Source organism: Ornithodoros turicata, chromosome 9, assembly GCF_037126465.1.
Source record: "Ornithodoros turicata isolate Travis chromosome 9, ASM3712646v1, whole genome shotgun sequence".
NCBI classification, from domain to species: Eukaryota; Metazoa; Arthropoda; class Arachnida; order Ixodida; family Argasidae; genus Ornithodoros; species Ornithodoros turicata.
In genome coordinates this window covers 29,396,605-29,424,167 of record NC_088209.1, presented here as the reverse complement: position 1 = coordinate 29,424,167, position 27,563 = coordinate 29,396,605, and the positions used below count along the sequence as shown (strand labels likewise).

At 45.7% G+C, this 27,563-nt stretch overlaps 1 protein-coding gene across 4 annotated transcripts in view; it reads left to right on the top strand.

Moving 5' to 3' along the window:
• The window catches only part of LOC135368545 (cadherin-87A-like), a 137,850-nt gene that overhangs the window by 96,007 nt on the left and 14,280 nt on the right, over positions 1-27,563 (top strand). For 3 of the 4 annotated variants that reach the window (XM_064601919.1, XM_064601918.1, XM_064601921.1), the window contains 8 exons: positions 24,368-24,420; positions 24,495-24,569; positions 24,640-24,773; positions 26,072-26,140; positions 26,305-26,394; positions 26,775-26,873; positions 26,983-27,117; positions 27,181-27,294. In XM_064601919.1, the coding sequence (XP_064457989.1) occupies positions 24,375-24,420; positions 24,495-24,569; positions 24,640-24,773; positions 26,072-26,140; positions 26,305-26,394; positions 26,775-26,873; positions 26,983-27,117; positions 27,181-27,294 (762 nt within the window). In that variant the 5' untranslated portion in view covers positions 24,368-24,374. Of the gene's footprint in view, positions 1-22,419; positions 22,674-24,367; positions 24,421-24,494; positions 24,570-24,639; positions 24,774-26,071; positions 26,141-26,304; positions 26,395-26,774; positions 26,874-26,982; positions 27,118-27,180; positions 27,295-27,563 lie in introns of those variants that run through there. The other variant, XM_064601920.1, reaches the window with a different exon arrangement.

The following is a 27,563-nucleotide window of genomic DNA, read 5'->3' as shown; positions in this document are numbered from 1 at the left end:
CTAAAAAATCGCGTTAGGCGAAATGGGAATAGGCGAAATTGGACGTAACCCTCGCAAATCTCACCACTCTTCCAGGTCAGAACAGCCTTCCTCAATGAGACAGACACAGCATTCCATTGTAATTTCTTTCCTTTTTATTTATTTATCTACAATAGAAAGTGAACTCTAACACGTGCAAAGCCATTGCAAAGTGCTAGTGGGGGTCTGAAAACAAAGACGCTATCCATAAATCCACTCGTAGCAGCAATAATAGAGATACGATCATCAGTCAGCAACAGGTAGTCATTAACAGATAATGTCAGATTATCGTTGAGATTATCACATAACAATCAATAATCAGAAGAAATAGTAGAGATATAATCATTAGTCAATAGCAGATACTACCAGATTATCATCTAGCAATCAGTAATCAGTAACCGATATAATCATTAATAACAAACAAACGTTATAAAGGAGATAGAGCGTACATTCACCCTGCCTGGTTAAGACGATCGAAAAGAGCCCCGTTGATGGCAGATTTAGAATTCTTTGCCGCCTTCACACTTCGGGCAATTGAATTCCATATGTTTACCCCATTACATATCCAATCGTACGATTACCATAAATAATTTTCGCATTACGCCAATTAAAATTGCCCAGGTATCTCTCTCTCGTGTTTCTTCGTTTAATTCGGCCAGGGTCAATAACCAGGGGAAAGTGTTCAGTCACGGTTTTATGCCTAAGGAGACAACAACAACAACAATAAATGAAGAAGTGATGACATGGAGAGCAGTGCATTGATGTACCACTTAATCAAAAGGAATAATTTTTAATTCGTTGAATATGCTGCTTGCCGAGTCGAGCATATTTTTTTACAAAACACGAATAGGTTCAAGGTAAGAAGGGTAAGTATTTCCCCATGATTCAACGCGGGCGAGTTCCTCGCCACAACGTAGCTTCGCAAGCTCGCGATTGCCCCGCCTCCCTCCGCCTGGGATCGTCGCCGTTGGGAGAGGAGGCTGAACGACGAGAATGAGTTTGACGTTCGCGTTGGAAATATTTGTATCTTGATGTCCTCTTCAATATGGAAGGTATCGCTGACGACGACCCACTGCGTAAACATACCGCACTCGTGGGATGCCGTCGCTACCATGTGGAGGAAAAGGGATAAAAAGAGCGTGGTGACAAAAATATTTTGGACTATTAGTTTTGTAAATTCGGTAATAATACTAAACCTGTACACAATCCAAGTGGCAATATATAATCCAAGTAGCCAATCAGTATTGTGCCATATCCTGACGAATGTATCAACTTGAACGTCAGCTTGAACCTGTATTATGGTGCCTGCATTAGATCCCCCGATCAATACATTCATGAAGCTTTAGAGGCCTCGAATAAAAGACAAGTAGACAATAGACGATAATGTAGTGTAGAACGCAATGATGTATTCTTCACGCGCTCACGTGCGGCTAAGCGGTTGGCGACAGCACGTGTTGTCGTGTATAGCCCGACGATTGAGCCACTACAGAACAATGGTCGAGACTGGGGTGTACCCGGGTTCGAATGCATGTGCCGGCTCTGCTGTCTAGGGTTTTTCCTGGGTTTTCCTCAGGCACAGTTCCCTTGGAAGTCGGCCCAGGACGCACATTCCCCCAGGGCGTCAGTCGTGACGTTGCCCACCTCTGTGAGGCCGACAACAACGAGCCCTTTCACCACCACCACCACCACCACCACCACCAGTGGTCTTTTCTTTCTTTTTACTTGCACCGTGGCCATTGGACGGCCTCTGACGAGGCCGCGGCAATCGCGAGCTTGCGAAGCTAAGTAGTGGCAAGGAACGCGCCCCGATGAAAGAGGACTAGCGAACAGTAAATAGTACGAAGTACATGGACTGGAAATAAGCGCCGCGCAGCAAGGAGTATTGAACATGTCGTGGAAAGTTTCCGAGACACACAATCAATATGTGGCTTCCAGCGAAACTGCTGGTCAAGTACTACTCCCAGAACCGTTCTTAGCTGCCGTTCGGAAGGGACACGTCACTGGAAGACGCAGTCGTTCAGCTCCTCACTGCCGAGTGCCTCGTAAGAATCGTAGTTTCATGGAAGCCGGAGATATCTACAAGCCATGCTGCCGACCGTCGTCTATCCCTGTGGCAATCTCTATCAACCGAAGCTCGTCCTCCGCGGAGTTTCTTGAGGACCACTGATCCTCAACAGCGTCTCTGCTCTTTATACGTCCATCCCTCCGCGCTTCCCTTTCCCCCAAGCAACATGCCACGTGCCTAGTCAGGCACACCGACTGCCGTCCGTCTCCTTGAACTTCCATATTAGAATAATCAACAAGCCTTTGGGAAAGCCCTCAAGGGACACTTCCCTCGCTCTTTCCTATAGACCACTACTCGCTACGAGGGTCTGCAGAGCTATTTGAACGTTCATTGCATACATGAAACACGCACAAAGGTGGGAGTTTTGAAACCGGCAGGTGTCATCCGAATATCTCGGTACCCAGTTGGGTATTAGTCCTGCTGCGAGCTCAGATGCACCGTCCTGATCACTGTTGCCTCGCGACGTAAAGCCAGGAATTATCAATTATCCATAGTCTCCAGAGAGCATCTGTTACTTCTCTACGACTCAACGTCGCCTTCACTCCCGTGTTCCGGGTTAAGCTGGGTTACAGTAACACGGCGCTGCGCCCAGCGTGCCACACACCAGCTACGATCCTCCATATCATCGAAGACTGCGACCGGTACACGAGTGAACGGCGGCAGTCTCGACGCCAACTTGAGCTTCTCGACCATACACCATTCAGCTTGTCCAAAGTACTTTCCTTTCCTTCTTCCTTCCTTTCCTTTTCGTTTCTTTTCTTCCCCATTTTCCTTCTTTTTCTTTTTTTTTTTGAATAGCAAGCCGACCTCCGTCTGGCTGACCTTTCCTTTCTTTTTTCTTAATAAACATACCCCCCCCCCCCTCCCAAAGTACTTGGCCCATGGAGCTCGCCTGCGCATCAGTGCCGAGCTCTTCGCTCTGTTTTTGCTTTCATGCAAGCCACTTGACTCCTCGAAGAGCTCTAAACAGAACTCCGACCTGTCGTCGCTTCGCGTTCATCATAATTCATCCCCTCATAATAAACACTGTGAAGTGGGGTAGGGTCCCGTGGCTCCCACGGGGAAACATCCCTTGTCATCATCACTTCTCCATTTATTGTTGTTGTTGTTGCTGTACTTCTCGCTCCACAGAATAACAGAATGTCGCGCACGTTATCGCATTACGCTAAATTACATCTAGGACATCCGTTCCTTTGCGAAACTCGAATGGCGTCAACGCTTTGATAAGATCTTTGTATTCACCGTTTCAAAGAAACTCTGCATAAGATATGGAATGCGCGGGTTTTATTCCGCGGGGTCACGTTTCCTCCCCAAGGTCTTCTCTATGATCTCATTTGCTGTATTTTGCTCTTTAGAGTGCGTTCCCGCTTGAATACTCGAGGAAATCGCGAAAGTTGCGTGTTCCGTCGCAACATCCTCCTTTGTTTCTCGGCAAGACCAATTCTTGTATCCCACATTGAGTGAAGCGGGCTTTTGCGACCTTTACTTTTTGCGGCTCACCTTTTTTGGTCTCAACCTTCTCTAAAGTGACGGTAGCCCTTCCGCAGCTCGAATTTACGGGGTACGAGTGCAAAACCAACTTCATCCAAAATGAAGCGAGTGTATGAAGAGATCGATGTGATTCAACGGGAATTAGCACCAGGGATCGGAACCGTTATTTTTTTTTTCGGTTCGGTTCGGGTTCAGCTCGGCAGCAGCGTAAAATATCGGTTCGAACCGGTTTAACCCGGTTCAGGAACGTGAATTTTAAGCAGATTGCTATCATGGGTTAAAATCAAGCACATCCTTACGATTCTCAAATAACACAAATGTACTTTTGTTGTTGCTGCACGCAGCAGTGGTTCACAGCAACACTGCGGTTACAGGTCTGCATTCCAGGTGCAACGTTACGGTAGCATACTATACACTCTATATGTTCACTTATCGTATACACCATGTTACATCCTGCTCAGGGACTGGTTGCTATTGTTGCAGCCCAAAATTAAAACTTGGGGTTGCTGAACGAGAAAAATCGTATACAAGGAAGGGGGGTGGGGGTGCTACAACTGCCAAAAGGACGACATCAAAACTAACGTAACTGAACGAACGCAATAGCTGCGAGGAGGAAATACCTCCTGGACTTGAGTTGTAATTTTGTTTTGTTCAGTTTCTGTTGTATGGTGACGACAGCTCTAGTGGCATCGTCCTTTGTTATATGAGCGCGCGGTGCGCGTTCATCTTGTATTCTGCCTGGTCAGTTGTTCGGAAATAAACCTTCTCTGGAACTGAGCGGTTGGATACACTACCCTGGCGACTTGCGAATATTACGATGTCCGCGCAGAGCCAAATCACTGATCATGCCCAAGAATTAGGGACAAAACGTAAAGCAGGCTTCACCTAAAACGGCTCCCATAGAGCCTGTGTATTATGGCACGAAAAGCGCGTGCTACGTATTCTGCTGGCAGCGCTTTGCATTCGTTCTCTAATGGCATCTTGCCTCTGCCAGGACAAAACTTTTGAGCAATTTTTTGGGCATGAATAGTGGCATCTTCAAGGTTCCATTCGGGTTCCAAATTTTGAACCTGTAAAGGAGCCTTCCATCGCCGCACGATCACGTTGCGGCGAAGCCTACGTTCAAGGCCACGCGCAACCACAGGTTTGGGAAATGGCTCAGCGCAGAAGAGACTACAAGAGAAGACAAACAAGAAATAACAATACGGCGGAGCAAAGATTTGTGTGTAACATCACGTGGTAAGGGTATAGGATATAAAAAACTAGAAACTTGGCAGCTGTTAGGAGAACTAACATCGTTGAGGTTGTTATAAAGAGCAAACGTGTGTACATTATGGCTGTTACGAAGTCTGTTGGTGTCTGCTAAACTGTGAGCAACCAAACAAAACATAAAATAAAGGTGTGGTCGGAGTGAACGGCACAACAACAACAATAAATGATGACAATGAGATGGGGTGTTTCACCGCGGAGGTGCGTACCCTACACCACTGCACATGGAACGTTATGTGAAGATGATGAAGGTAGGATGCTAATACAAGAAAGAACTAAAATTAACGGCAGAAAATGGACCAACGACAGCTTAAGACGACATGTACTACTTTGCGCAGGAAAATGTGATATCTGAGGTTCTACGAAGTGCTAAGGTTGTCAAACCAAATTTATCGAGGATAGTTTCATAATTATAGACACCAATATAGAATGTACAATGACTTCAAGGGCTTCGATGCTGTCATTGGGTCAACCTCTTATCTTTGAAAATTAGTGAAGCTAATTAAGTATACCATTTTAGTTAGCCATCGAACACTGATGCGACCGGCTTGGAAAGATATCCGAGAGGCTTCGTTTTCGTTTCTTCTTTCTCGCTCTCTCCTTTCTCTTTTTTTTGGGGGGTGGGGGTGGATGGGGGGGTAGGGGGGCTTATTAATACTTGAAGACAATTGATGATACAGCTATAGGATGTCACGCTTCCTCGCGAACGAGGAGCCTCTCTAGCGAGGAAAACGCTATTGTAAAAGGCGGTCACTTGGCCCATTTGTATTATAACACATTACTCTCCTCTCTTTTGATCACAATAATGCTCGTTGCCTTGTCAATGTCATCTGCATTTTTTAGGTACTGTAGATTTGTCGTTCACCTCGAAACTACAACAACAACAACAACAAAAAGTAGTTAACAAATCACGACTTTCTGTTGTTTGTGTTTGATTTGCGATTTTCTGGCGACTTTCTGTTGCTGTCATCTCTCAAATTGTATCTATCAAATTCCATCAAAATAAGCAATTTCAGACAACGAAAAAAAGGAAAATATCGTTCCTGTCTTTTATTTTCCATACTTAATACAGCTAACGCCGTAGTGGATCAAATCTATCCATATTGCAGCCTAATGCCGCGTGTTTTTCGACAGCAGTACTCCTGGCTTTTCTTTTCGTCTGTGGAGAGGGTGCTAGCGGGTGTGCTGTCTTATCAGCGTTCTTCTGAAGATTTACAATCTTGATCCAGCCGTACATGCCCGCGCTTTCAGCAGTACTGCTTGGGACTGTGTTGTTCGCTATCGCGCCTTTTTTCATTTGTACATCTTTGTTTCTGTAGGTGTGAAGAAGAGTTTATTGACTGGTTGATAAGCAACTGCGTGCACCACGTAAAAGTCAGTTGTGTAGCATCGATTGTTAGTACGTATGAGTCGAATAAATACGAATGAAGCACGATGAACATTTGTACACATCAGAGTTGGTGTCCTCTTCATGTTGGGAAAAACATCGCCAGGCAGCATATGCGATCACAGTGTCCTCCTTTAGCTTTGAAGCCAAAATAAACAGGGGCACTTCAAACCACCTTACTCAAACTGTGACGCAAAATTTGCCTCAGCTTGCCGTCGTCTGGACCTTTGGACGTCGTTCCCGATTTCCGTTCTTAGCTCACCTCGCGTCATAGAGTCGACATCTAACATGCGTGACACGCGCTGTTCGAGTTCGACACTTAAACGGGGCCTCTTTCCTCTTGGATGCCACCTTCTTCAGAGTACGTGACGTAACGTTTCTGATATCTCCTAGCCTGTAGTGCAGATGAATTTTCTTCTATCCTTTAACATATTTTAGCCCATCCCATGCTGCGTCCCTTTTGTTTGTTCGCCGATGATGTAGGTTCTCTAAGGCGCAATTTTTCTTTTCTAGTCCTTGGCTAGAAAGCCATCCTAGTCAGCGCTGCTGCATGTGGTTCATCGCGGCGTGATGCGAAAAAACATGTATATACGGGGTCACGCTCTACTGTCCGTACCCCTTGCATTTGGTTCCCAGATCTAGAAGCATAGTTAGGACGTTTAACGTCTCCTGACGCAGATCTTTCCCTGCAGTATCTTGCTCAAATTATTTTACCCCACCTCTGAAAAGATCCTATAACAACTGTGCTCGTTCAGCTCTGGTGTCCGAATAGAGGACTAGGGTCACAAGGCGTGGTAGATTATCAAGGAGTAAATCGATATTCTTTCCTGTTAATGATGTAAATTTAGCAACTCCCGTTTCGCTGTCAGTGAGCAGTCTGACATTCGCACCAGATCCCTTTATAATGTCCACCAGATTTCTCACGGATGTGTCTTTTCCTTTCGGGTGGCGCACTTATTAGCAGTGTATACGTCCTGCATTTCCAAGAGCAGGTCTAGACTATTCGTACCTTCCTGTGCAAAACATCAGGGACAATGAAGCGGGGTTCTATGGAGAACAATGGGGGATGCCGCACTGAGTTTTTCATGTTACCATACATCACCTCAATAACCTCAATCCTAACCTCAATCTGCGTCTGCTTCCCACTGGCCGAATAGTAACTTGTGAGTGTTTGTGTTCCCTTAGAAGTCGGCCCAGGACGCACATTCCCCCAGGGCGTCAGTCGTGACGTTGCCCACATACGTGAGGCCGACAACGGCAAGCCCTATCACCACCACCACCGTTTCACAAAATTGACTATATTGACTAATAATTCCTAAGAGGAGCGTTAATCCAAGAGCTTATATGCATTCCATTACCGATGCCAAACAATTTAAGAAATGTTTATGCGACCGCTGGGGGGGGGAGGGGGGTGACATGGAAATTCGAGCGATCTGCCTGCCTACACAGGTGCACTGGACACTGCCTACACTGCCTACTCGGTGAAGGGACGAAGAGGGGGAGAAGAGGGGGAGAAGAAGAGGAAGGCTCACGCGTCTGGCTGACATGACCGTTGCGCTGCATAGTCATTTTTCAATTTCCACGTCGTACGTGTTGTCATTGTTTGCTCCAGTTGACCAAAATGTTCCATGTACCTGTTTATTTACCTCCACGTATCTGCGCAATTTTTTCACGTGGTTGTAAACCTTGTATGCTGCTATGTTAACATTATTCTACCAAATGTTAACCTCACGTTTGTATTGCCTCATGGCTGCGAGGGTAAATAAATAAATTAGTCTGGAGGTCTCACAGCACAACAACCGTCCACCTTCGGTGCACAAATTCTTTGAGAGCGATAAATCAGCTTCTTTTGCGGGACTCGCCGATGCCACGCAACTACTGCAGTTTCTCTCACTCACTCTCTCTCTGTTTCACTCCTTTTTTTTTTCTTACAGCGGCTGCAGACCGGCCACTGCTGCACGGCTCATGATGTACTCGTACCGGGGCATCAAGCGCGGAATTATTGTTTTATCTGTATCTTGTAGAGTTGCCCGCTTCATCACGGCTTCCGCGTTAACCCCATGACAGACAGAAAGGCGAGGGCGATTACAGCAGCTATCAAGGAAACCCGTGTACAAAAGTAACGACTGACTTATTGTTTTGTTTGATTTTAGTGACTTTTTTTTTCCTTCCATACTTCATCCGATGAAATCATTCCTTGTTCATCAAGATATCTACTGGAGCTGATAGCACTGCGGTCTTGCCTTGAGTAGGAAGAATGCTAGGACGTTGCCAAAGCTTATTCGCTCTGCGCGCGTTCTTGCTATTGTTCTTGTATGCAAGAGCTTTTGTGCCCGTATAGCTCTGCGGCTGAGAATTCTGGGAGTCTGCGACGGGAGTACGAACAGATGGGCTTTCCTATATGTCTTCAGACTGCCTGTACGCCGTAGAACGAATAATTACTAGAACCGTAATCCATAATCTGTATGAGAATATGCAAGGAATATATTACACATCCGTGAGAAAGCTGGTGGACATTATAAAGGGATCTGGTGCGAACGTCAGACTGCTCACTGACAGCAAAACGGAAGTTGCTAAATTCACATCATTAACAGGAATGAATGTCGATTTACTTCATGAGAATCTACCACGCCTTGTGACCCTAGTCCTCTCCTCGGACACCAGATATGAACGAGCACAGTTGTTATGGGATCTTTTCAGAGGTGTGGTTAAAGAATTTAAGCAAGATACTGCAGGGAAAGATCTGCGTCAGGAGACGTTAAACGTCCTAACTATGTTTCTATATCTGGGAACCAAATGCAAGGGGTACGGACAGGAGAGCGTGACCCCGTAGATACATGTTTTTTCGCATCACGCCGCGATGAGCCACATGCAGCAGCGCTGACGGGGATGGCTTTCTAGCCAAGGACTAGAAAAGAAAAATTGCGCCTTAGAGAACCTACATAATCGGCGAACAAACAAATGGGACGCAACATCGGATGGGCTAAAATATGTTAAAATAAATATAAACAACTGTTCATCGTGCTTCATTCGTATTTATTGGACTCATACGTACTAGCAATCGATGCTACACAACTGACTTTTACGTGGTGCACGCATTATCAATCAGTCAATAAACTTTTCTTCACACCTACAGAAACAAAGATGTACGAATGAAAAAAAGACGCGATAGCGAACAACACAGTCCCAAGCAGTACTGCTGAAAGCGCGAGCGTGTACGGCTGGATCAAGATTGTAAATCTTCAGAAGAACGCTGATAAGACAACACACCTGCTAGCACCCTCTCCACAGACGAAAAGAAAAGCCAAGAGTACGGCTGTCGAAAAACACGCGGCAATAGGTATAGGTTTGATCCACTACGGCGTTAGCTGTATTAAGTATGGAAAATAAAAAACAGGGACGCAGAACAATATTTTCCTTTTTTTTTCGTTGTCTGAAATTGTGCTTATTTTGGTGGATTTTGATACATACATTTTGAGAGATGACAACTACAGAAAGTCGCAGGAAACTCGCAAGTCAAACTCAAACTCAAACAACAGAAAGTCGTGATCTCTTAACTTTTATTTTGTCGTTGTAGTTTCGAGGTGAACGACAAATCTACAGTATCTAAAAAATGCAGATGACATTGACAAGGCAACGAGCATTATTGTGATCAAAAGAGAGCACAGTAATGCGTTATGTAATACAGATGGGCCAAGTGTATGACCGCCTTTTACAATTGCGTTTTCCTCGCTTGAGAGGCTCCTGCGTTCGCGAGGAAGCGTGACATCCTATAGCTGTATCATAAATTGTGTTCAGGTATTAATAAGCCCCCCCCCCTACCCCCCACCCCACCCCCCAAAAAAAAGAAAAAGGAGAGAGTGAGAAAGAAGAAACGAACGAAAACGAAGCGTCTCGGATATCTTTCCTAGCCGCTCGCATCAGTGTTCGATGGCTAACTAAAATGGTATACTTAATCAGCTTCACTAATTTTCAAAGATTGACCCAATGACAGCATCGTAGCCCTTGGAGTCATTGTACATTCGCTATGACCGACACATTGGTGTCTATAATTATAACCTATCCTCGATAAACTTGGTTTGACAACCTTAGCACTTCTTAGAACCTCAGATATCACATTTTCCTGTGCAAAGTAGTACACGTCGTCTGAAGCTGTCGTTGGTTCATTTTCTGCCGTTAATTTTAGTTCTTTCTTGTATTTGCATCCTACCTTCATCATCTTCACATAACGTTCCATGTGCAGTGGTGTAGGGTACGCACCTCCGCGGTGAAACACCCCATCTCATTGTCATCATTTATTGTTGTTGTTGTTTGCCGTTCACTCCGACCACACCTTTATTTTATGTTTTGTTTGATTGCTCACAGTTTAGCAGACACCAACAGATTTCGTAACAGCCATAATGTACACACGTTTGCTCTTTATAACAACCTCAACGATGTTAGTTCTCCTAACAGCTGTCAAGTTTTTATATCCTATACCTTTACCACGTGATGTTACACACACATCTTTGCTCCCCGTATTGTTATTTCTTGTTTGTCTTCTCTTGTAGTCTCTTCTGCGCTGAGCCATTTCCCAAACCTGTGGTTGCGCGTGGCCTTGAACGTAGGCTTCGCCGCAACGTGATCGTGCGGCGATGGAAGGCTCCTTTACAGGTTCAAAAGTTGGAACCCGAATGGAACCTTGAAGATGCCACTATTCATGCCCAAAAAATTGCTCAAAAGTTTTGTCCTGGCAGAGGCAAGATGCCATTAGAGGACGAATGCAAAGCGCTGCGAGCAGAATATGTAGCACGCGCTTTTCGTTCCAGAATACACAGGCTCTATGGGAGCCGTTTTAGGTGAAGCCTGCTTTACGTTTTGTCCCTAATTCTTGGGCATGTTCGACGGTACGTCCTGGTCTTTATGGATCGAGCGTCTCAGTTTCTTCTTCAGTTTCGGTTTCGAATTTGTTTGGCAACGCGGCTCAATCCGCTGTGTAAATCGTAGTTCCGATATTTCACAACGCACATTACGTCTGAACCGTTTCGCGAACCGGTAACCGCCAAACTTTATTTCGGTTCAGTTCTGGTTCGGTTCAACGCGAGAAAAAAAGATTTTGGTTCGGTTCATTTCCGGTTCAGCGAAAAATATACGAGTTTTTAGCGGTTTTCGGTTCGGGTGAGTGACTGACTGAGTGTCTTTGTCACTCATTGGTTTTAATGTAGATAGCCATCTGTGTTTTCCTAAGTGATCTGGAGTAGCCCGCTCTCGTAATGATTGCCTATTTCTCCTTTTTTTTCTTTGTTATTATTTTTTTTTTCTTATCAACTCAACTCAACTCTGTTCGGGTTCAGTTTCGGTTCCGATATCTGATTAGCACATACAAATACGAGAACCATCAAGATTACAATGCCACGGATGCACGGTGAGCTCTTGCAACGATATCGGTATACAAGCTATTGGGGACGAGCTTGGGCGAGCCTTGGTGCGGCGCTGTCTCTTGGGAAACAGTGTTTTCCGCGCAGTGCACTCTTACGCAAGCTGACCAGCCTTGTAAAGAACTAATCGAGGTATCTAGGAATGTGAAATACCCCCCTATCACAGGCGCGCCATCTGACTCGTTGATAAGTATGTAAATATGTACAAGGTGAAACTGAGGGCATGAAGTTTATTTCACGCGTTGTCGTTGCAGGAGCAGTAATGCACTCAGATAAAGCCATGTAGAGTGCAGAGGTTAAACTACTAGAGGAGAAACTACTGTTGTCGTTTATTAATAAGCGACAAAAGTAACTTCTCCTCCAGTTTATCTCCTCTAGTAGATCAATTTTCCTGCTCCTTGGATCAGGCTCTCAAGCTAAATCTGATCCAAATTTACTGGCAAACGATTTACTCTAGGCCTGAAATTATTTCTTCCGTGAGGCCAGCTGGCTACCCTTTTCTGATCATGATGATGATGATGATGATTGTACGAGAAAAAAATGGAGATGTACACGTTACATTTCTTCCAGTTCTTAGCAGCAGTGGAAGTGCAATATAGTGAAGAAACAACAACGTTAGCGCGTTGTATACAAAGCAGGTGACCACTAAAAAAATGATGAAAAGTACGACCACGGTGATCCATTCTGTTAACTGTCAAATGAGAGCTTTCTGGTTGTAGCTATACACATATGCATCTCGTGTCAACATAGAAACATCTCGGGAACTTCCAGCGTCATGCAGCAGTCATTCATTCCACCTGCAACCCTGAAGCTATCGAAACATTCCTTGCCTTGATGCGTCACTGACAGCTCCTTGTGCTTTGGACCGAGACAAACCATTCCTGCTAATTCGACCTTGAAATTTTTTATGGCAAACTCATCGGTCTCTGTTATATCGTGGATGCACTCATGGAGGCGTAGGTGTGCTTTGGCTCATATTCGAATTGGCATTGGAAAGTGTGTATCGTTAGCGGAATCACCGAAGAGCAAGTAATGAGCAGTCGGTTGCAAATGACGTTTACGCTGTGGTGGAAAAGGCTACGAGAGTGGAGGAGTCTTTTCTTTATTTAACTGAATGGGAGTTCAGTATGCAGTCAAATAAATGAGAAGTGTGCGTCACATACAGATGTAAAAGATTAGTCATGGCTCCACCCATGACTAGGGGATCGGCGTAGCTGTTTCGTAACACTCTTAAAAGAAAGCTTCACCACATAGCACGCTGAAGGTCAACCGTTGTACAGAGTGATACCTCTATCACTCTCGATTTGTGGAAAGCGCGGGGCGTGCGCTTTTTTTTGTGACAATTAGGTAACATTTCTGCACAAGTGTCACAAAAAGGAGTACGCCTCCCGTTTTCAACAAATCAGGAGAGAGAACGATGTCACTCGAGATGATGGTTGGCTAGGAGCGTGCTAAGTGGTGAAGTTCATTTTTAAGACCTCTCTAACACTTTGCACTCCCCGACGAACTCACGCACCCTCTACGCATCTCCACCCTTGATCTTCCATCAGTCTTTGTTTTCGTTTTATTTTTCGTTTCTTCTTTTTTTTTTTTTTTTTGCTATACTAGTTGTGACACTTCGACTAGTATAAATAAATATGACGAAATAAATATATATTACATTTATAAAAATATATACATTTTATTTATTTATTAAAACCAATAAAAAATAGTGATAAATATGACTAAATTCTGTGCAGCCAACAACGGCAGCCGATCCTGCCATTATGTCCCCCCCCCGCCATTTTTAAGAGTGTAAGAGCCAACCACCGCGTAGATCCGTCCGTAGCTTTACAGGACCACGTGACTATGACTTACGTGACCAAAATTTACCGGCAACATAACCCCTAAAAACCTACTGCATTTAACCGTGTCTGCCATGCCCAAAGATGCAGCAGTTTTTTCTTCTCTCCCCTTTCGAACAAGTGCCTTGCAGGCATTTTCGACGTGGGACATGCTTCCGTACATGCTTGGGCTCGTCATACTAATTTGCAGCGTCCGTCCGTCTGTCCGAGCATGCGTCACGCAGCATGTTACATGCCCTCCCAAAAAGGGGGAAAGGGCGTATCCCATTCCAACGACTACAACACGTGCGAGCAAAGGTGCTCCTCCCTTATGGGGAAGACGTCATCCCCACATTATGGAAACTATGTGCACAAGGGCGCATACGTAATATTCTTACTCTCTCCCGATGGCTATAAGGGTAGAGTGTCTTGGAAAATTCCAGGTGTAAAGCCCGTTTTAAATCCAGACAAAAGACTTGCACTTGGTGAGTATCCGCACTTGCAGTGATGGGACTCAAACCTACACCCTCTGACTTCCGGTCCTCCCATGCTGGCTACCCTTTCACCAACGCACGAAACCGCGCTAGGAAACAAAACCACAACAAACACATTCTGTATTGCATTGTTGCCAGAGCTACAGTCACATTTATATCTGCGGGAACGTTGAGGCAAAGTGCGTGTATACCTCTGCGTCTTAGTTTGGCTCGGTTGAGAGGGGGTAACGGCATCTCTGGCCGGAAATCAGAGGGCGTATTATAATACGAAATACTAATACTGTATTTATAATCCACGGGTAAGAACTGGAAATACATATTCCTTTAGAACTTGCCGTTCCTAAACACCAACGCACATGCAACTAAAAGCGATAAAGACCCTCCTATTATAGTCCTCCTAAAAAGCTCCTATTAGTACGCGATACTAATGCAAAAAAGTATTACAGGAATACTACTATAATACTTTGTATTAGTAATACATGCCCACCCCTCCTCGATCTCCAACGATACTTCGTCGTTTCACGAGACCAATGAGGTTTCTTTCGCTCATAAATCGCGAACGACGCAACGGATAGATCCCGTTCCTTTTACATTCCTGTCAAGGTAACGACATCTTCTATTCAACGAGAACAAATTTTTGCACTGTAGTGTCCCTTTAAACGTTGCGTTCGTGCCTTCTAAACTCTAAAAACAGAACTTCACCGCGCACCACGCTGTGCGCCAACTAGTCACTAAATAGCTAGGCGTAGCTACTTAGAGACTCTAGCGCCAACCCTTGCCACGAATTATAGTGTTATCGCTTCTGATTCGAAGAGAGGGTGGCATACTTCTTTTTGTGTCAATGATCATATTTCCAAACTGCCACAAAAAGGCGTACACCTAACTTTCTCTTCGAATCAGAAGCGATAACCCTAGACTCTAAAAACAGGACTTCACCACATGGCACGGTGAAGGCCAACCATTGCACAGAATTATATCGTTATCACACCGATTTGCGGAAAGCACGGGGCGTACGCCTTTTTCGGACAATTAACGTAACTGCATAAGCGTCACAAAGAGGCGTACGGCTCCCGATTTTGACCAATCAGGGGGCAGAACGATGTCATTTCGGGATGATGGTTGGCTAAGAGCGTGAAGTTCCGTTTCTAGAGCGTATCGTTCGTGGCAATGGTTGTCTCACAGTTGTTTTTAGAGCGCTTCATTGCCTCAGCTATACTACTCGCTAAATCCACTCTAACCAGAAATACCTAAAGCCTATCTGATTTCGATCGCACAGGAGGAACGTGATGGCAGGTCGTTGATTGTTATCTGGGAAGAGGAAATAGATATCCTTGACACGTGTTCCTTGAATAAGTCGTAACCAAAGGTACCCGTGTGAGGGGTCGTCGTGGAACGAGCAGTTGGATTGTACACTCTGCGTCATGTAATCCCTAAAAGAGGGTGTCGCAGAAAAAAGCGCGCATTACACGCTGCGCGCGTAACACGACTGCAGTTGCACTGAACTGCGTTTATTTGCGATTGATGCGACTCTATGCAGGTGTCTTGAAGAATTTTTGTACTGATTACGAGATCGCTTTGCGTTCGCAAGGAAATAGCGAGTGCACATCCCGCATGCGCAGAACGTGGCTTTGCATTGCGCGTGCGCATTGTCAATACACGATTTCCTATTGCGTACTCTACACTCTTAAAAATGAACTTCACCGCATAGCACGCTCCTAGCCAACCATCATCTCAAATGATATCGTTATCTGCCCTGATTTGTTGAAAACGGGAGGCGTACGCCTTTTATGTGACAATAATGAACAGCATAAGTGTAACAAAAAAGGCGTACGCCTCCCGTTTTCAACAAATCGGGCAGATAACGATACCATTCGAGAAGATGGTTGGCTAGGAGCGTGCTATGCGATGAAGTTCATTTTTAAGAGTGTATATTTGTCTTTGTACTCTAAAATTTGTACGCTGACTGTCTATCAACTGTGCACAAACTTATCATGCGAATCACAATCTAATTAGTTCTTATCTAATCTAGTCATCATCCCAGTCGTCCATTCGGTAATACTCATTTCACGGCTCTACCCCAGCTCATACCAAGGCAGCTCGTACATTGGACCTGGGATCCTCCCAGCATCGCCCACCCCTCAGGGTATATCCAAGCACCGTGCAACACCTCCCCCCCCTCCAAATTACCCGCCAGAAAGACAAAAAAAAGTCAGAAAAGCTGCAAATATGTCCCCTTCTCCCTTACGCCCCCCCCCCCCCCCCCCCCCCCGGAGACGAAAATCCTAGGACAACTCATACTCATACCAAATGTCACGCGCTGTGACATTTCCTGACGTGACCTTTCCCGGTGCAACTTCAAACTGGAATCAGTTCCAGTTGTTACAAGTTGAGCGCGGCATTAGTTGAGTGTGGTATGAGTTCAGTTGGTGTGAGTTGTCCTGGTGCGAGTTGCTCCTGGTATGAGTTGTCCTGGTATGAGTTTCTTGCTATGAGCTGGGTATTTCTCACCACGGCGTTTTCGGGAGGGACCAAGAAATGTTTGGCGTGTGTCTACAGAAAGTAGCTAAGTAAAAAAGAAGCTGACGGTTTTTGCTCACACGTGGTATCTTCACGGGCCCGAAACAATAATATGTAAGCCATAAGAAAAAAAAAGGATAAAATTTGGTAGCAATTACAGCTTCTATAGTCCTTTATAGATTCCAATGCCATTTTAGTCCGCTCACTTTGAACTTTACTTCCTTACACGGCATAAACTTAATTCCTTAAAATTCGCGTAAACTGCCGTGCATTTAGCGCCGGAAGGGGCTAATGGTCGTGGCAATGCATGTACACTGTTCAAACAGAGGTGGTGGTGGTGGTGATGATGGTTATAGTGGTGGTAGTGACGACGAAAACCGGCTCGCCGTTGTTGGCCTCAGTGATGTGGGTTGCGTCACGACTGTAGCCAGGATGAGATGAGATGATGTGATGACAGATGAAGACCACTGTTAAAACAGAGCTTCCCCACATAGAGCACGCTCATAGCCAACCACATTTCCGAACGATATAGTTCTGTTTCTTGAAAATGGGGCGCCTGTCTTGGACACCTGATGAATGTCCAAGATAGGCGCATCCTCTCATTTCAATGAATCAGGAAACAGAACGATATTAATCGGAATAGCGGTTGGCTATAGGACTGAGCATTGTGGTGAAGCTCTGTTTTAACAGTGTACTCCCCAAAAAGGACCACATGCAATCTCTTTTCCTTTGTTTGTTTTCGCAGCGAGCAGCCGTGTATTTGCCCTTCGTGCAAGAAACGGTTGTACTCGTAGCATTTACAACCCTTTGATGCGGGAATACTGAAACAACCAGGAAAAGTCCGCCGTGAAGAATAATAGTTTCGATGCACGATATGTCCGAAGCACGACCATCAAGGCCTGACACACGCGCGTACCTTTGTTTCAGTCGTTCCGATATGGCTAGATGCGTCTCTTGCGGTGGTTCGTTCCTCGAAGAACTCGGCAAGTTCACGCGTCGGTGGAGGAAAAGTCTGCCACAAGTTAGAGTGGTTACGGGGAAACCCGCGAGAACCGCAGCGTCCGATAGGGTAACGCGTCTGAAGAATACGAGAACTTCATTGCGGAGACGTCGTGAAGTTTATAGTTTCAGTTTCTCTAGGGAAAGGATAGGTTTTTAGGGCCAACATCGACATCCGTCTAGGTCAGTCCTTCCGTAACAGTTGTGGAGAGAGAAGACACCGAGACGAGGACAGGCTCCACAAGATCAGGATCGGAATGCGGTGGCTTTATATATAGTATGGATGGATGGATGGATATGAAAGAAAAATATGGAGAGGCTGGTCCCGACCCAGTCAGGACTGGCTACTCCAAAACGCGTTTGGCAGAATGTCCAAAAGTGCAGCCGATCTTCCTATATAGTTGCGTAGTTGTTTCAATTGAGTTGTGAGAGAGAGAGAGAAAAAAAAGAAAGGGAGCAGTTGAACTCGCCACGCGATTCTGCCACACACGACTGGACCCTCTCCCGCACTTTCAAACAAGGAAGGTACAAAGCCATCCTAGCACTGCCCCTGCCCCTTCTCATGCAAACGTCTCCCCGAACTGCTGCAAGTGCAAAGAATATGATGGAATGTCTCAGCGGGCAGATTGACGTGGCCTCACGCTGGGACGGTGCTGGTAGAACTGGCTGGCAGGCGCAGTGCCGCGCGCCAGCAGAGGCACGTCTTTATCGTCGTCCACGGGCCGCCACATCACTCCCCTCCCATCACCAAATGTAGAGGACGATGGTCTTCCTCTACAAATACGTGGGTTTTTCGGCTTTCCCCTGACAGTGTGACACCGTTCTTTCCCCTGATTTGCTGAAAACTGGGGGGCGTACGCCATTTTTGTGGCATTATGGAGTTCATAATTACCACAAAAATGGCGACGCCCCTCGTTTTCATCAACTCAAGGGAGAGAACGTTGTCATTCGCGATGATGGTTGACTAGGAGCGTGCTATGCGGTGAAGCTCTATTTTTTAGCGCTGTCAGACATATTTCGGCACAGTTCCGTTAGAAGTCGGCCCAGGACGCACATTCCCCCAGAGCGTTAGTCGTGACGTTGCCCACCTCTGTGAGGCCGACAAAGGGGCGACCTCTTTCAGAAGCACCGCCACCACCTTTGTTCTTTAGAGTGTATAGGATACATGACTGCTAACAATTCCTTCCCATTATGCAGAAAGCGCTCGTTAGGGGATCAGTGCTTTATGGCCTACCTGCTCTCCATGGCATGTCCCGGACCTCGATCTCCAAACTTCGTGGTACCTTGGCACGCAGTCTGCGGGTCTGCTTAGGAGTACCGCGCTGTACTGACACGCGCATGGTGATGGCGGAAGCGAAAGAGATCCCGATTGAGGTCCTGTGTCAAAGAGAAACTATCCGGCATCACATGCGCTCGTTGGCTTAGCATCGCCGTCATCCTCTGGCCAGAAAGACCTGTCAGCGAAGAAACAGCAAAGTCTCCGTATGTGCCCGTGAAGCGCATCAACACCTCCCTAGTTTCACAGTGCACCATCTCCTTACCTCTGTGGACACTCCTAACGCCGGCAATCGCGACCTCTGTCCGGATCAAGAACAAAAAAAAAAAAAAAAAGGAAGTCCCAGTTCCTGTTTTGAGGCAAGCGACACTAGAAATGATGGACGCGATATACACAACTCACTCTGCTGTCTTCACCGATGGGTCTTCCACTGAAGAAGGTTCATCCTCCGCCTGCGTCGTACCAGAGGAGTCCCTGTCTTGCGGAAGCTTTCGTACCGCACGTCATCCACCTGTGCGGAGCTCTAGGCTATTCTCTTTTTCATGCAAAAGGTTTTGGAGTGTCACTTTCAACCCCGCCTTTGGGTGATCTATACTGATTATAAAGCAGCCCTACAGTGTATTGCAAGCAGGGGCATTCGAGGCTCCTTGGCATAAATCGCTACCGACGTACTGCAACGTTACGAGCGACTACACGAACAGGGACACCGACTGGTTCTACAGTGAATCCCGGACCCCATCGGTATACGTAGTAATGAAGACGCAGATTTAATAGCTGCAGAAGCCCACCGCCGTCGACATACAATCTCCAGCATATTGCCAAAAGGGGATAGACGATCTTAATTGTCGGCGCTTGCATCAGCAAAGGCCGCCCATCAATCGCGTCAAGACATCCCGGAAGGATCCCTCCTCCACTCAGTAGATCCCACACTGTCCTTCATAATGCCGTCTACCCTTCGTCGGACCATTACGTCTATCGTCCGTCGACTTTGTTTGAACATCGCATTCACCCCATACTTTCGCCACAAGCTGCGTTATAGTAACACAGTGCTATGGCCTTGCTGTAATACTCCAAGTCTGTCCAGCACATTCTCATCGACTGTCAGAAGTATTTCACTGAGCGACGCATCCTCCAACGCCAACTTGAAGCCACTGGGGCGCCCTCACTTGCCCTTCCTCAACTGCTTGGGCCTTCGGTCAATCCTGCGCATCAGCTACGAGCTCTTCAAGCCCTCATCACCTTCTTAGCAGCAACAGGGCTCCTGCGTGAACTCTGAACATTCATCGTCATTCACCATCTTCTCCCCCTCAAGCAGTGGGATAGGGTGCTGCCTTTGCTGCGAAACATCCCACTACATCAGCATTACTTATTGGTTGTTGGTGTTGTTGTTGCTAACAATTGATTCTGTAGAGGTCCGCCACAATTCAGTTGGTTTTATTCACGTAGAGCACTCAGTCGTTTTCTTTTAACATATATATTTAATCCTGGTACATGTTAGCTGGAACACCCTGTACATTTATAAATATTGACAGAAGCAGTGCGTGCACAACGCGACATTACTGCTGGCCATACTTGTAGCACCTGTTGTATTATCTTACGATAACAATTAGGGCTGTGCGAATATTCGGATTTTTACCGCAGCGAATAGTTGTATATTGGATTCGGTTTCCGAATCGAATATAGAATTCTGTATTCAAATTTCGAATCGAAGCGATGTATCTTCTATACCGAATCCATTCGAATATGTTGTTGCCAGGCTACACTCGTCAGCCCAAAATCGTCAGAAGAGTACGTAGGCTATACGAAACGAAGCGAATGCTGCTTCATACGGACGAATATCCGTGTGCATATATCACTTGTACTACATGCTATGCATCAGTATACAATACCTTCGTGTATGCTCTATATCTGAATATACACTGATAGTATCTGTATAGTAGTATGTGCTGTATGTGCTTGGTTCGGTTACATAACGCTTCGCGTCGTATTTGCTTCGAGGAAGAAAAGAAAAGAACAACTCTATTTTGAGATGATGAATGGGTAGTTTCATCGCCAGGGGCGATGCTCTACCCCATTGCTGGTGGTGATGTGAGGAATGAAATAATGAACCATTTCACAATAAGGATCGAAGTCCTATGGTGTCCAAAAAGGTCTAAAGAGCTTTGAGGGCAGAGCGTTGGTGGCTGGATCTGGCAAGGGACCAAACAATTTCGAGAGAGAGAGAGAGAGGGGGGGGGGGGCGAGAGTCCAGCTGATTAAGAGACCCGAAGAGCGCGGTTCGGGAAGGTTGGTCGTGTGGGCAATCAAGCAGAATGTGCTCTAGACCTTCTAGAGCACATAGCAAAATTTGAAAGCAGCACTGTCTGCTATTTTCTGCAGCCAGTTGGGAGACACTGCTTCGGTCCGCTTCCTGTGAACCTATTCTATAATGGCATTGTTCCTCGAGCGTACATATCGCGAATTATATCAGTTTTTTCTATTTATTACTTTTTTGCTATGGAAAATCCCCCGCTGCAGGCAGTGCAGCTAGGTATTCACGTAATTTTATACGGTCTGGTCGCTCCATCAGTATTTCGCCGGAAGAGTATGAAAGGTCTTCGTCCAAGTTGGGATTACGCCAACGGATGTCAATATCGCAAAGCCTGCCCGAAAAGAATGGCCGTGCGCAGGGCGTCCTGAAAGAGTTTTTTTAAGCTTTTTGAAGAGTTTCTCACAAGTAAAATTTACGTGACAAAGGTTCCTGGAAATGTTCCCTTGTGTATCACCGACCACATGCTTTTGAAGCATGTGTACCTTTCAACAATAAATTTGCTCAGTCGTCGTCACTGCATGTAGATGTTCTTTTGTGAATACCTTTTGACACATTAATTGAAACACTGTCTATTGACACGGTGAACTTTAATGGGAAATCAAACGAGCGGTTAATTTATTGAGTTCGTTGTTTTTCGGCCCTTGCAGCATTCTTACAGAGATGTCGTACGAGGGCTGCTTTCAGGGAATGTATGTCTTGCGCTTTCGTCATAGAATACACACAAAACAGATGCCGCCTACTTCTTACATATCTTATATCTGATCCGCACCAGCTGGCTTGCCTCCTATTTGTCTGTTCCAGGATTGTTTCCTCTCTTTCAAACCAAAATAAAATATTCAATGTACAGTCGGGCAAAGAGCCGAGACTACATCAGCAGGTTAGGTCTCCAACTTTGTCTCTTTGTAGTATATAACTGTTTTTCTTAGTTGCTTGTTGCTTGATAAGTTCCTTGTGTCTTCAATAAATTTTCTTATTGATGAATGAGGAAATTCGTCATCTGAGTTGCGGCCACTTCTCTAGTTAAAAAGGTGTTCTGTCTTTTCTAATGTTCTTCGGGCGAGCTGCTGATTGCTAGTGCCTAGTTGTCGCCCTGTGCGTATTATTTGCGTTCTGAGATGCCGTACAACGCTCTCCAGCAGCACTGCATCACGACAGTATACTGAACCGTTTCAACCCTGACTAAATGACCGGCCAGCCGGCGGGCAAGGGCAACACACCCTCCTCTTGTCTCCTCTCCCACAAGGCTGCAGAACCACCTTCGAAACCTTCTTCCGCTCTGAAACAGGTTCTTCGAGTACGTGGAATATTTTCTTCGATGTTGAACTTACCTTCCTAAGGATGGCGCTAGGTTTCGGAGCAACTAGGAGAAAAGAAAAAAACTAAGACAAAAGTCTGATCGGCATTTCGGTGCGTGGCTGTGGGTATCCCCTGAACTCTTTGTAGAATTTTGCAGTCTAAAAAAAAGGAAGCTCGATGAAAATCGCCATGACGTAGCGTCGTGAAGATCTGTCCCGTCGTCAAGAATGGTCACGGCAGGCTGTGGTGTTGTGAAGTGTGACTTTTGAGTGACGCGGAAGTCGTAAGAAGGGCGTGGGAAGGGACAGAGGTATGTGGTTCATTGAAAGATGTGTGACCTGCGAGAAAGTTTGTTTCTGCGGCGTTTTAATGTCTGTGCTGTGTGGACCATGATCTTGTGGTGTTATTGGTAAAGCACGAAGTCATCCGGGAAAGTTGCTCTTGTTGCCCGTGAGGAAACAACTGTGTGAGCTCCTCTGTGCAGCGGTGACGTATTGCATTCCGCATCGTTGTTATTAGGCGTGTGAGATGTTGTCTACGTGGTGTTTTGTTGTCGAATAAGACAACTCGATCGGCGAATGTCGCTTCAAGATGACGCTTTCTGGAATATCAGCTGCTTTTTGACGTATAAAAGTGTGCGGTACAAAAGGGGCTGTCGTCACCCACATACTTTGGCCTTGAGCTAATTAGTAGCAGACGCGAGTGATAAAGTATGGTATTCCCACACGAAATAGGTGCACGGCCTAAGTGATAGGGGAAATAACAGTGACTAAGTAAAAGCAACCAGCAGCACCGAGACAATTAGAAGTGGCCAGCACAGAGTAAAGCATCTGCAAGGGCACGCGGATTGCATGGCTTTGACGACTGACAGGCACTACAGGAAAGTAAGCCGCTGCGTATACATGAATGCGACAGAGGCGTACCGCATCGACTTATTCCAACAAATCCTCTCCGACAGGGCCAAGTCGGGATAGTTGCGAGGAGGTGCAATACGATGCTTCTCTGTCGCATTAGTGTAACCTCGGCTAAGCCGCGCAATAGGGGGCTCCTTTTGCTATGATTGCTCGCGTGCAATCCGAGAGCAGTCGGTTTTGTATAGATACGGGGCCTTATTTTTCGCCATTCCCATCTCACAGACTGCACCCTAGACTACCTGCAGGCCTGAGCTAAAGCTGAGGGGTTGAGCTAAACTGTTAATCACACACGTATATCGTGGTTTCACTTAATGTGTGAACATTGATCACACATATAGGCTTCTGGTTAAACTTGCGCGCGGTTTTAACGAGCACGAAAAACTTCGCAGCGCGCGGCACAAACATGTTGACGTCTTGCACAGATGACGACGCATCTGAGTAACTTGCACCATATCATAAGGTTGCTGAAAAACTCAACTCAGATCGAACCGGCAACTTCTTCATCAGTGATCAGACGCGTTCACGATATATCCTACCCATACATTTAAGGTGGGGCGCACAAGGGACGTAGGCAGAGAAGAAGCACACAGGACAAGGCCCTTGATCGGTACCATGAATGAATCAGTAGCAACTATAGCCCAGTTCCTCGTTTTAATCCTACGCATACGCGTACAGTACACGCATTACGTGAACACATAAGAACGCACATGTTGCCCGGAAGTTGAATTCAGCGTGTTCCTCTTCCGTGACGTACAACTTCGGGAGGAGGACAACATTTGCTTCGGTTACTGTAGTATCCGCAACTTAAGTTACTCGCAATACCGCATCTCATGAAAGATCGCACTACCAAGTTTGTTTCGCTGTTCATTTGAACTTTCTTGAGGCTTTACGGGCCGCTGAGCTGCCGGAGGACCTTGTCCTGAGTTCTTCGACCGGAACACCGACACTAGTGAACAATGCTTCCAACCTCTAGAGTGTAATAGAGCTAATGGCGTGTTATGAAATGCAAAAACGCATACTGTGGTACTTTATGTCATCTCTTTGCGTGCGCCGTTAGAACAGATAACATATACGGAGCTTTTCATTTCAGAAAAACCATGGCGCTGACTCTATTCGGAATTGCGCTAATATGTGTTCTGCACAGTAAGTTAACTCGCTTGTCTCAAACAATGTTTTGATTCACGTTCACAAGCGTACGTTTTCTTTCCGGAACCCAGCGTCGTCTGCAAATCAGCCGCCAAAGTTTACAAATACGATTGACCTCACGGTAGTTTCAGAAAACACTCCTATAGGTGGGTTGAGTAAAACAAAGCAATTTTATGGGGGAGCCTAAACGCTTGTTCACCGTTATTCTTTCCGTAGGTACATCAATATTTAGGTTGGAGGGGTTCGATCCTGAAAAATCTCCAGTATATTTCGGTATAGAGGGAACGGACCTTTTAACCGTGGACAAGGACACGGGAGTCGTCACTGTTAGAGAAAACATCGATCGTGAGGTACTTTCATCTCTTTTCGTTTGCATTACTTGATTTCGTTTGTCTGGTCACCTAACCTGTCATAAAATTCTAGTTAACAATCTACTTGTCAAAATATTATGGGATCAACGCTATTTATCTGAGGGGCGATTTTGCCATTACTTCTGAGCACTCTTATGAAATTTAATTCGCGAGAAATTGAATTTTCCCAATTGAACTCCGAAATTTGCCAAGTCAACCCGAAAGCCTTTTTTTTTTTTTTTTTTTACACAAACAGAAAGCGCATGCAGGATTTACCCATTCTAGCGCAAAATACATTCACTGTTACAAAGGAAATACCCGGGAAAAATTGCGAAAACCGTCCTTTCGCGGCCCGCAGATAGACGTCTACCCGAGAAACGTCATCATGACGTTGGTAGGCAGACTGAAACCGAAACAAAGCAGAAGGGGAGGGCTGGGTTCCACGAATGGGCACTTGTTCGCTGCCTCCTATTGAACGAAAAGTAGGACCGAAGGTCGCGTCCCTTTCAGGGACCATCGCAATCCCTTCAAGACCGTGGCTTTCGTACGCGACCTTGTCAAGGCGAAGCCCCTAGCTTCGAGCGTAGTTCAACTCTACCAAATTGGTGGCGCTGTTGAGCACTATGAATTCATTTGTTTACAAACAGGGAGAGGTCTATTCGCGGCCGCGCTCAGATCTTCCAAGGAAGCAATGCGAGGAGGCCATGTGCCGGCCCTTTCACTTTGCTTTTTTCCAACCTTCTTCTGATAACGGCAACAATGTTGCAACGCGAAGTTATCTGAAAGAAGAGAGAGGAGGGAAGAGGAAGGGGCGGGTGACCGTTTTCCTTACGCCGCATCTTGCATTCTCTGCATCTGCAAGAACTGAGCTTGGCCGCCAATTTGCGCTCTTCGAAGTGACGACTTTCGCAATTTTTTTTCGGCTATTACGTTCGTAGTAGTGAATGTATTTTGTGCTCGAGTGGGGTAAATCCTGAATGCGCTTAGTGGTTCTGTAGGGAAAAAAAGGAAGAGAGAGAAAGTGAGGTTGATTTGGCAAATTTTGGAGTTCAATTGGGAAAATTCAATTTCCCGCGAATTAAATTCGATAAAAGTGCTCAGAAGTAACGGCAAAATGTCCCCCGAGATCATTAGCGTTGATCCCATAATGTTTCAGACAAGTAGATTCTTAAATCAAATTTCATGACATGTTAGGTGAAACACCCTGTATATTTCCATGCTAAAGTCTCAGCGCAGTGATTTCTACGGTCGTAGTCTTCTAGTGCCGGAACTAATTACCATTTACTGTATTTCTGTAGAAAACCGAGACAATAAGATTCTCAGTAACCCTGCAGGACATCGTCGGTGGGAACCACGACAACAATATGGTAGGTACAGTTTTTTTTTTTTTTTTTTTTAAGACCATATGAAACTTCTTGCGTTGACGAGGTCGGAAATTTTATTTTCAAAATTGGCACCGCAGGTGCACACAAAAATTGTGCAGTATTTTTTGCCTACGTTAATTGTCTTTCACAACAATCCTTTCTTTTAGGTGAAAGTTCCCGTGAGCGTGATTGTCCTTGACGTGAATGACAATGCCCCCAGGTTTGAGAACCAACCGTACGAAGTGAAACTAAGCGAGGTATGTCATACTGTGCCGCATATCACAACTACATTCGCGTAACGTTATATGCGTTATCGTTACGTATTTCACATCGTTATACGAGGAACGTGGTCGTTTCGTTTCTCCCATCGTCATTCATGTTGTTGTTGTTCTTGTGGTCGTTTCGTGCTTCTGCAGTATAGAGTATCACCATCATCATCATTCACCATCTTCTCCCCCTCAAGCAATGGGATAGGGTGCTGCCTCAGGGGCGAAACGTCCCACTACATCGTCATTACTTATTTGTTGTTGTTGCGATGAATAAAAAGATGTCTTACATGGGGTGGAGTATCGCCCCTGGCGATCCCCATTCATCATCACCAAATAAAGTTGCTGTTGTTGTTGTTGTTGTCTTACAGGATGCGTTACCAGGACACACTGTCTTGACCGACATTAGAGTGTCCGACGTTGACGCTGCCGGAAGCGTGCTACAAGTTCACTGCGAGTCGAACCATCAGGTACGCTATCAAACCCACCCACGAAACGTAGTACTCGTTTGTGATTGTGGTGGTGAATGCTCGTTGGAGTCGGATTTGTTTTAACGTCTTTTGTCTCCTTCGTTCCAAGTCACCAGACTCTTGCGACAATTTTGCTGTCTCCATACTGGAATCCAGTCCACAGCGTCTGCGTTCTGCATTGATACTGAGGAAGCCTGTGGATTATACGGAGAAACCGGTGCACGAAGTACAGTTAGTTGCGAATGTAAGCATAAAGTTCATTACGAAGATTAGGGAGGCTGTTTACGAGGTTACCAGCATGTTTCAGGATGGTCTGTTTAACACTACGGCTGTGGCTATTGTCAAAGTGATGGACGTTCAAAATCGACCTCCCGTCTTCGTCGGACCAACAGCAGCCATTGTGAGAGAAGACGTTCCTGTGGTAAGTGAACTGCACTGTATTTTCGAAGCAGATAAACGACTGTCCTTTGCTCCCTCACTATTTCTTGATTGAAGCAGAAGCTTCAAGTCGAGGGCCGCCGATATTTATGAACGAGTCTATCTTCTTCGAGTTAGTATTCTTTGTTGGCAGTATTGCGTAGTACTACGTAGTACTGTTCTTCTACTGAAAAGAAGAATAGCCGCCGATATTTCGAACGGAGAGCATGTTTGCTAGGAATAATTTTCTCCAGTTATTTCTCCAATTCAATT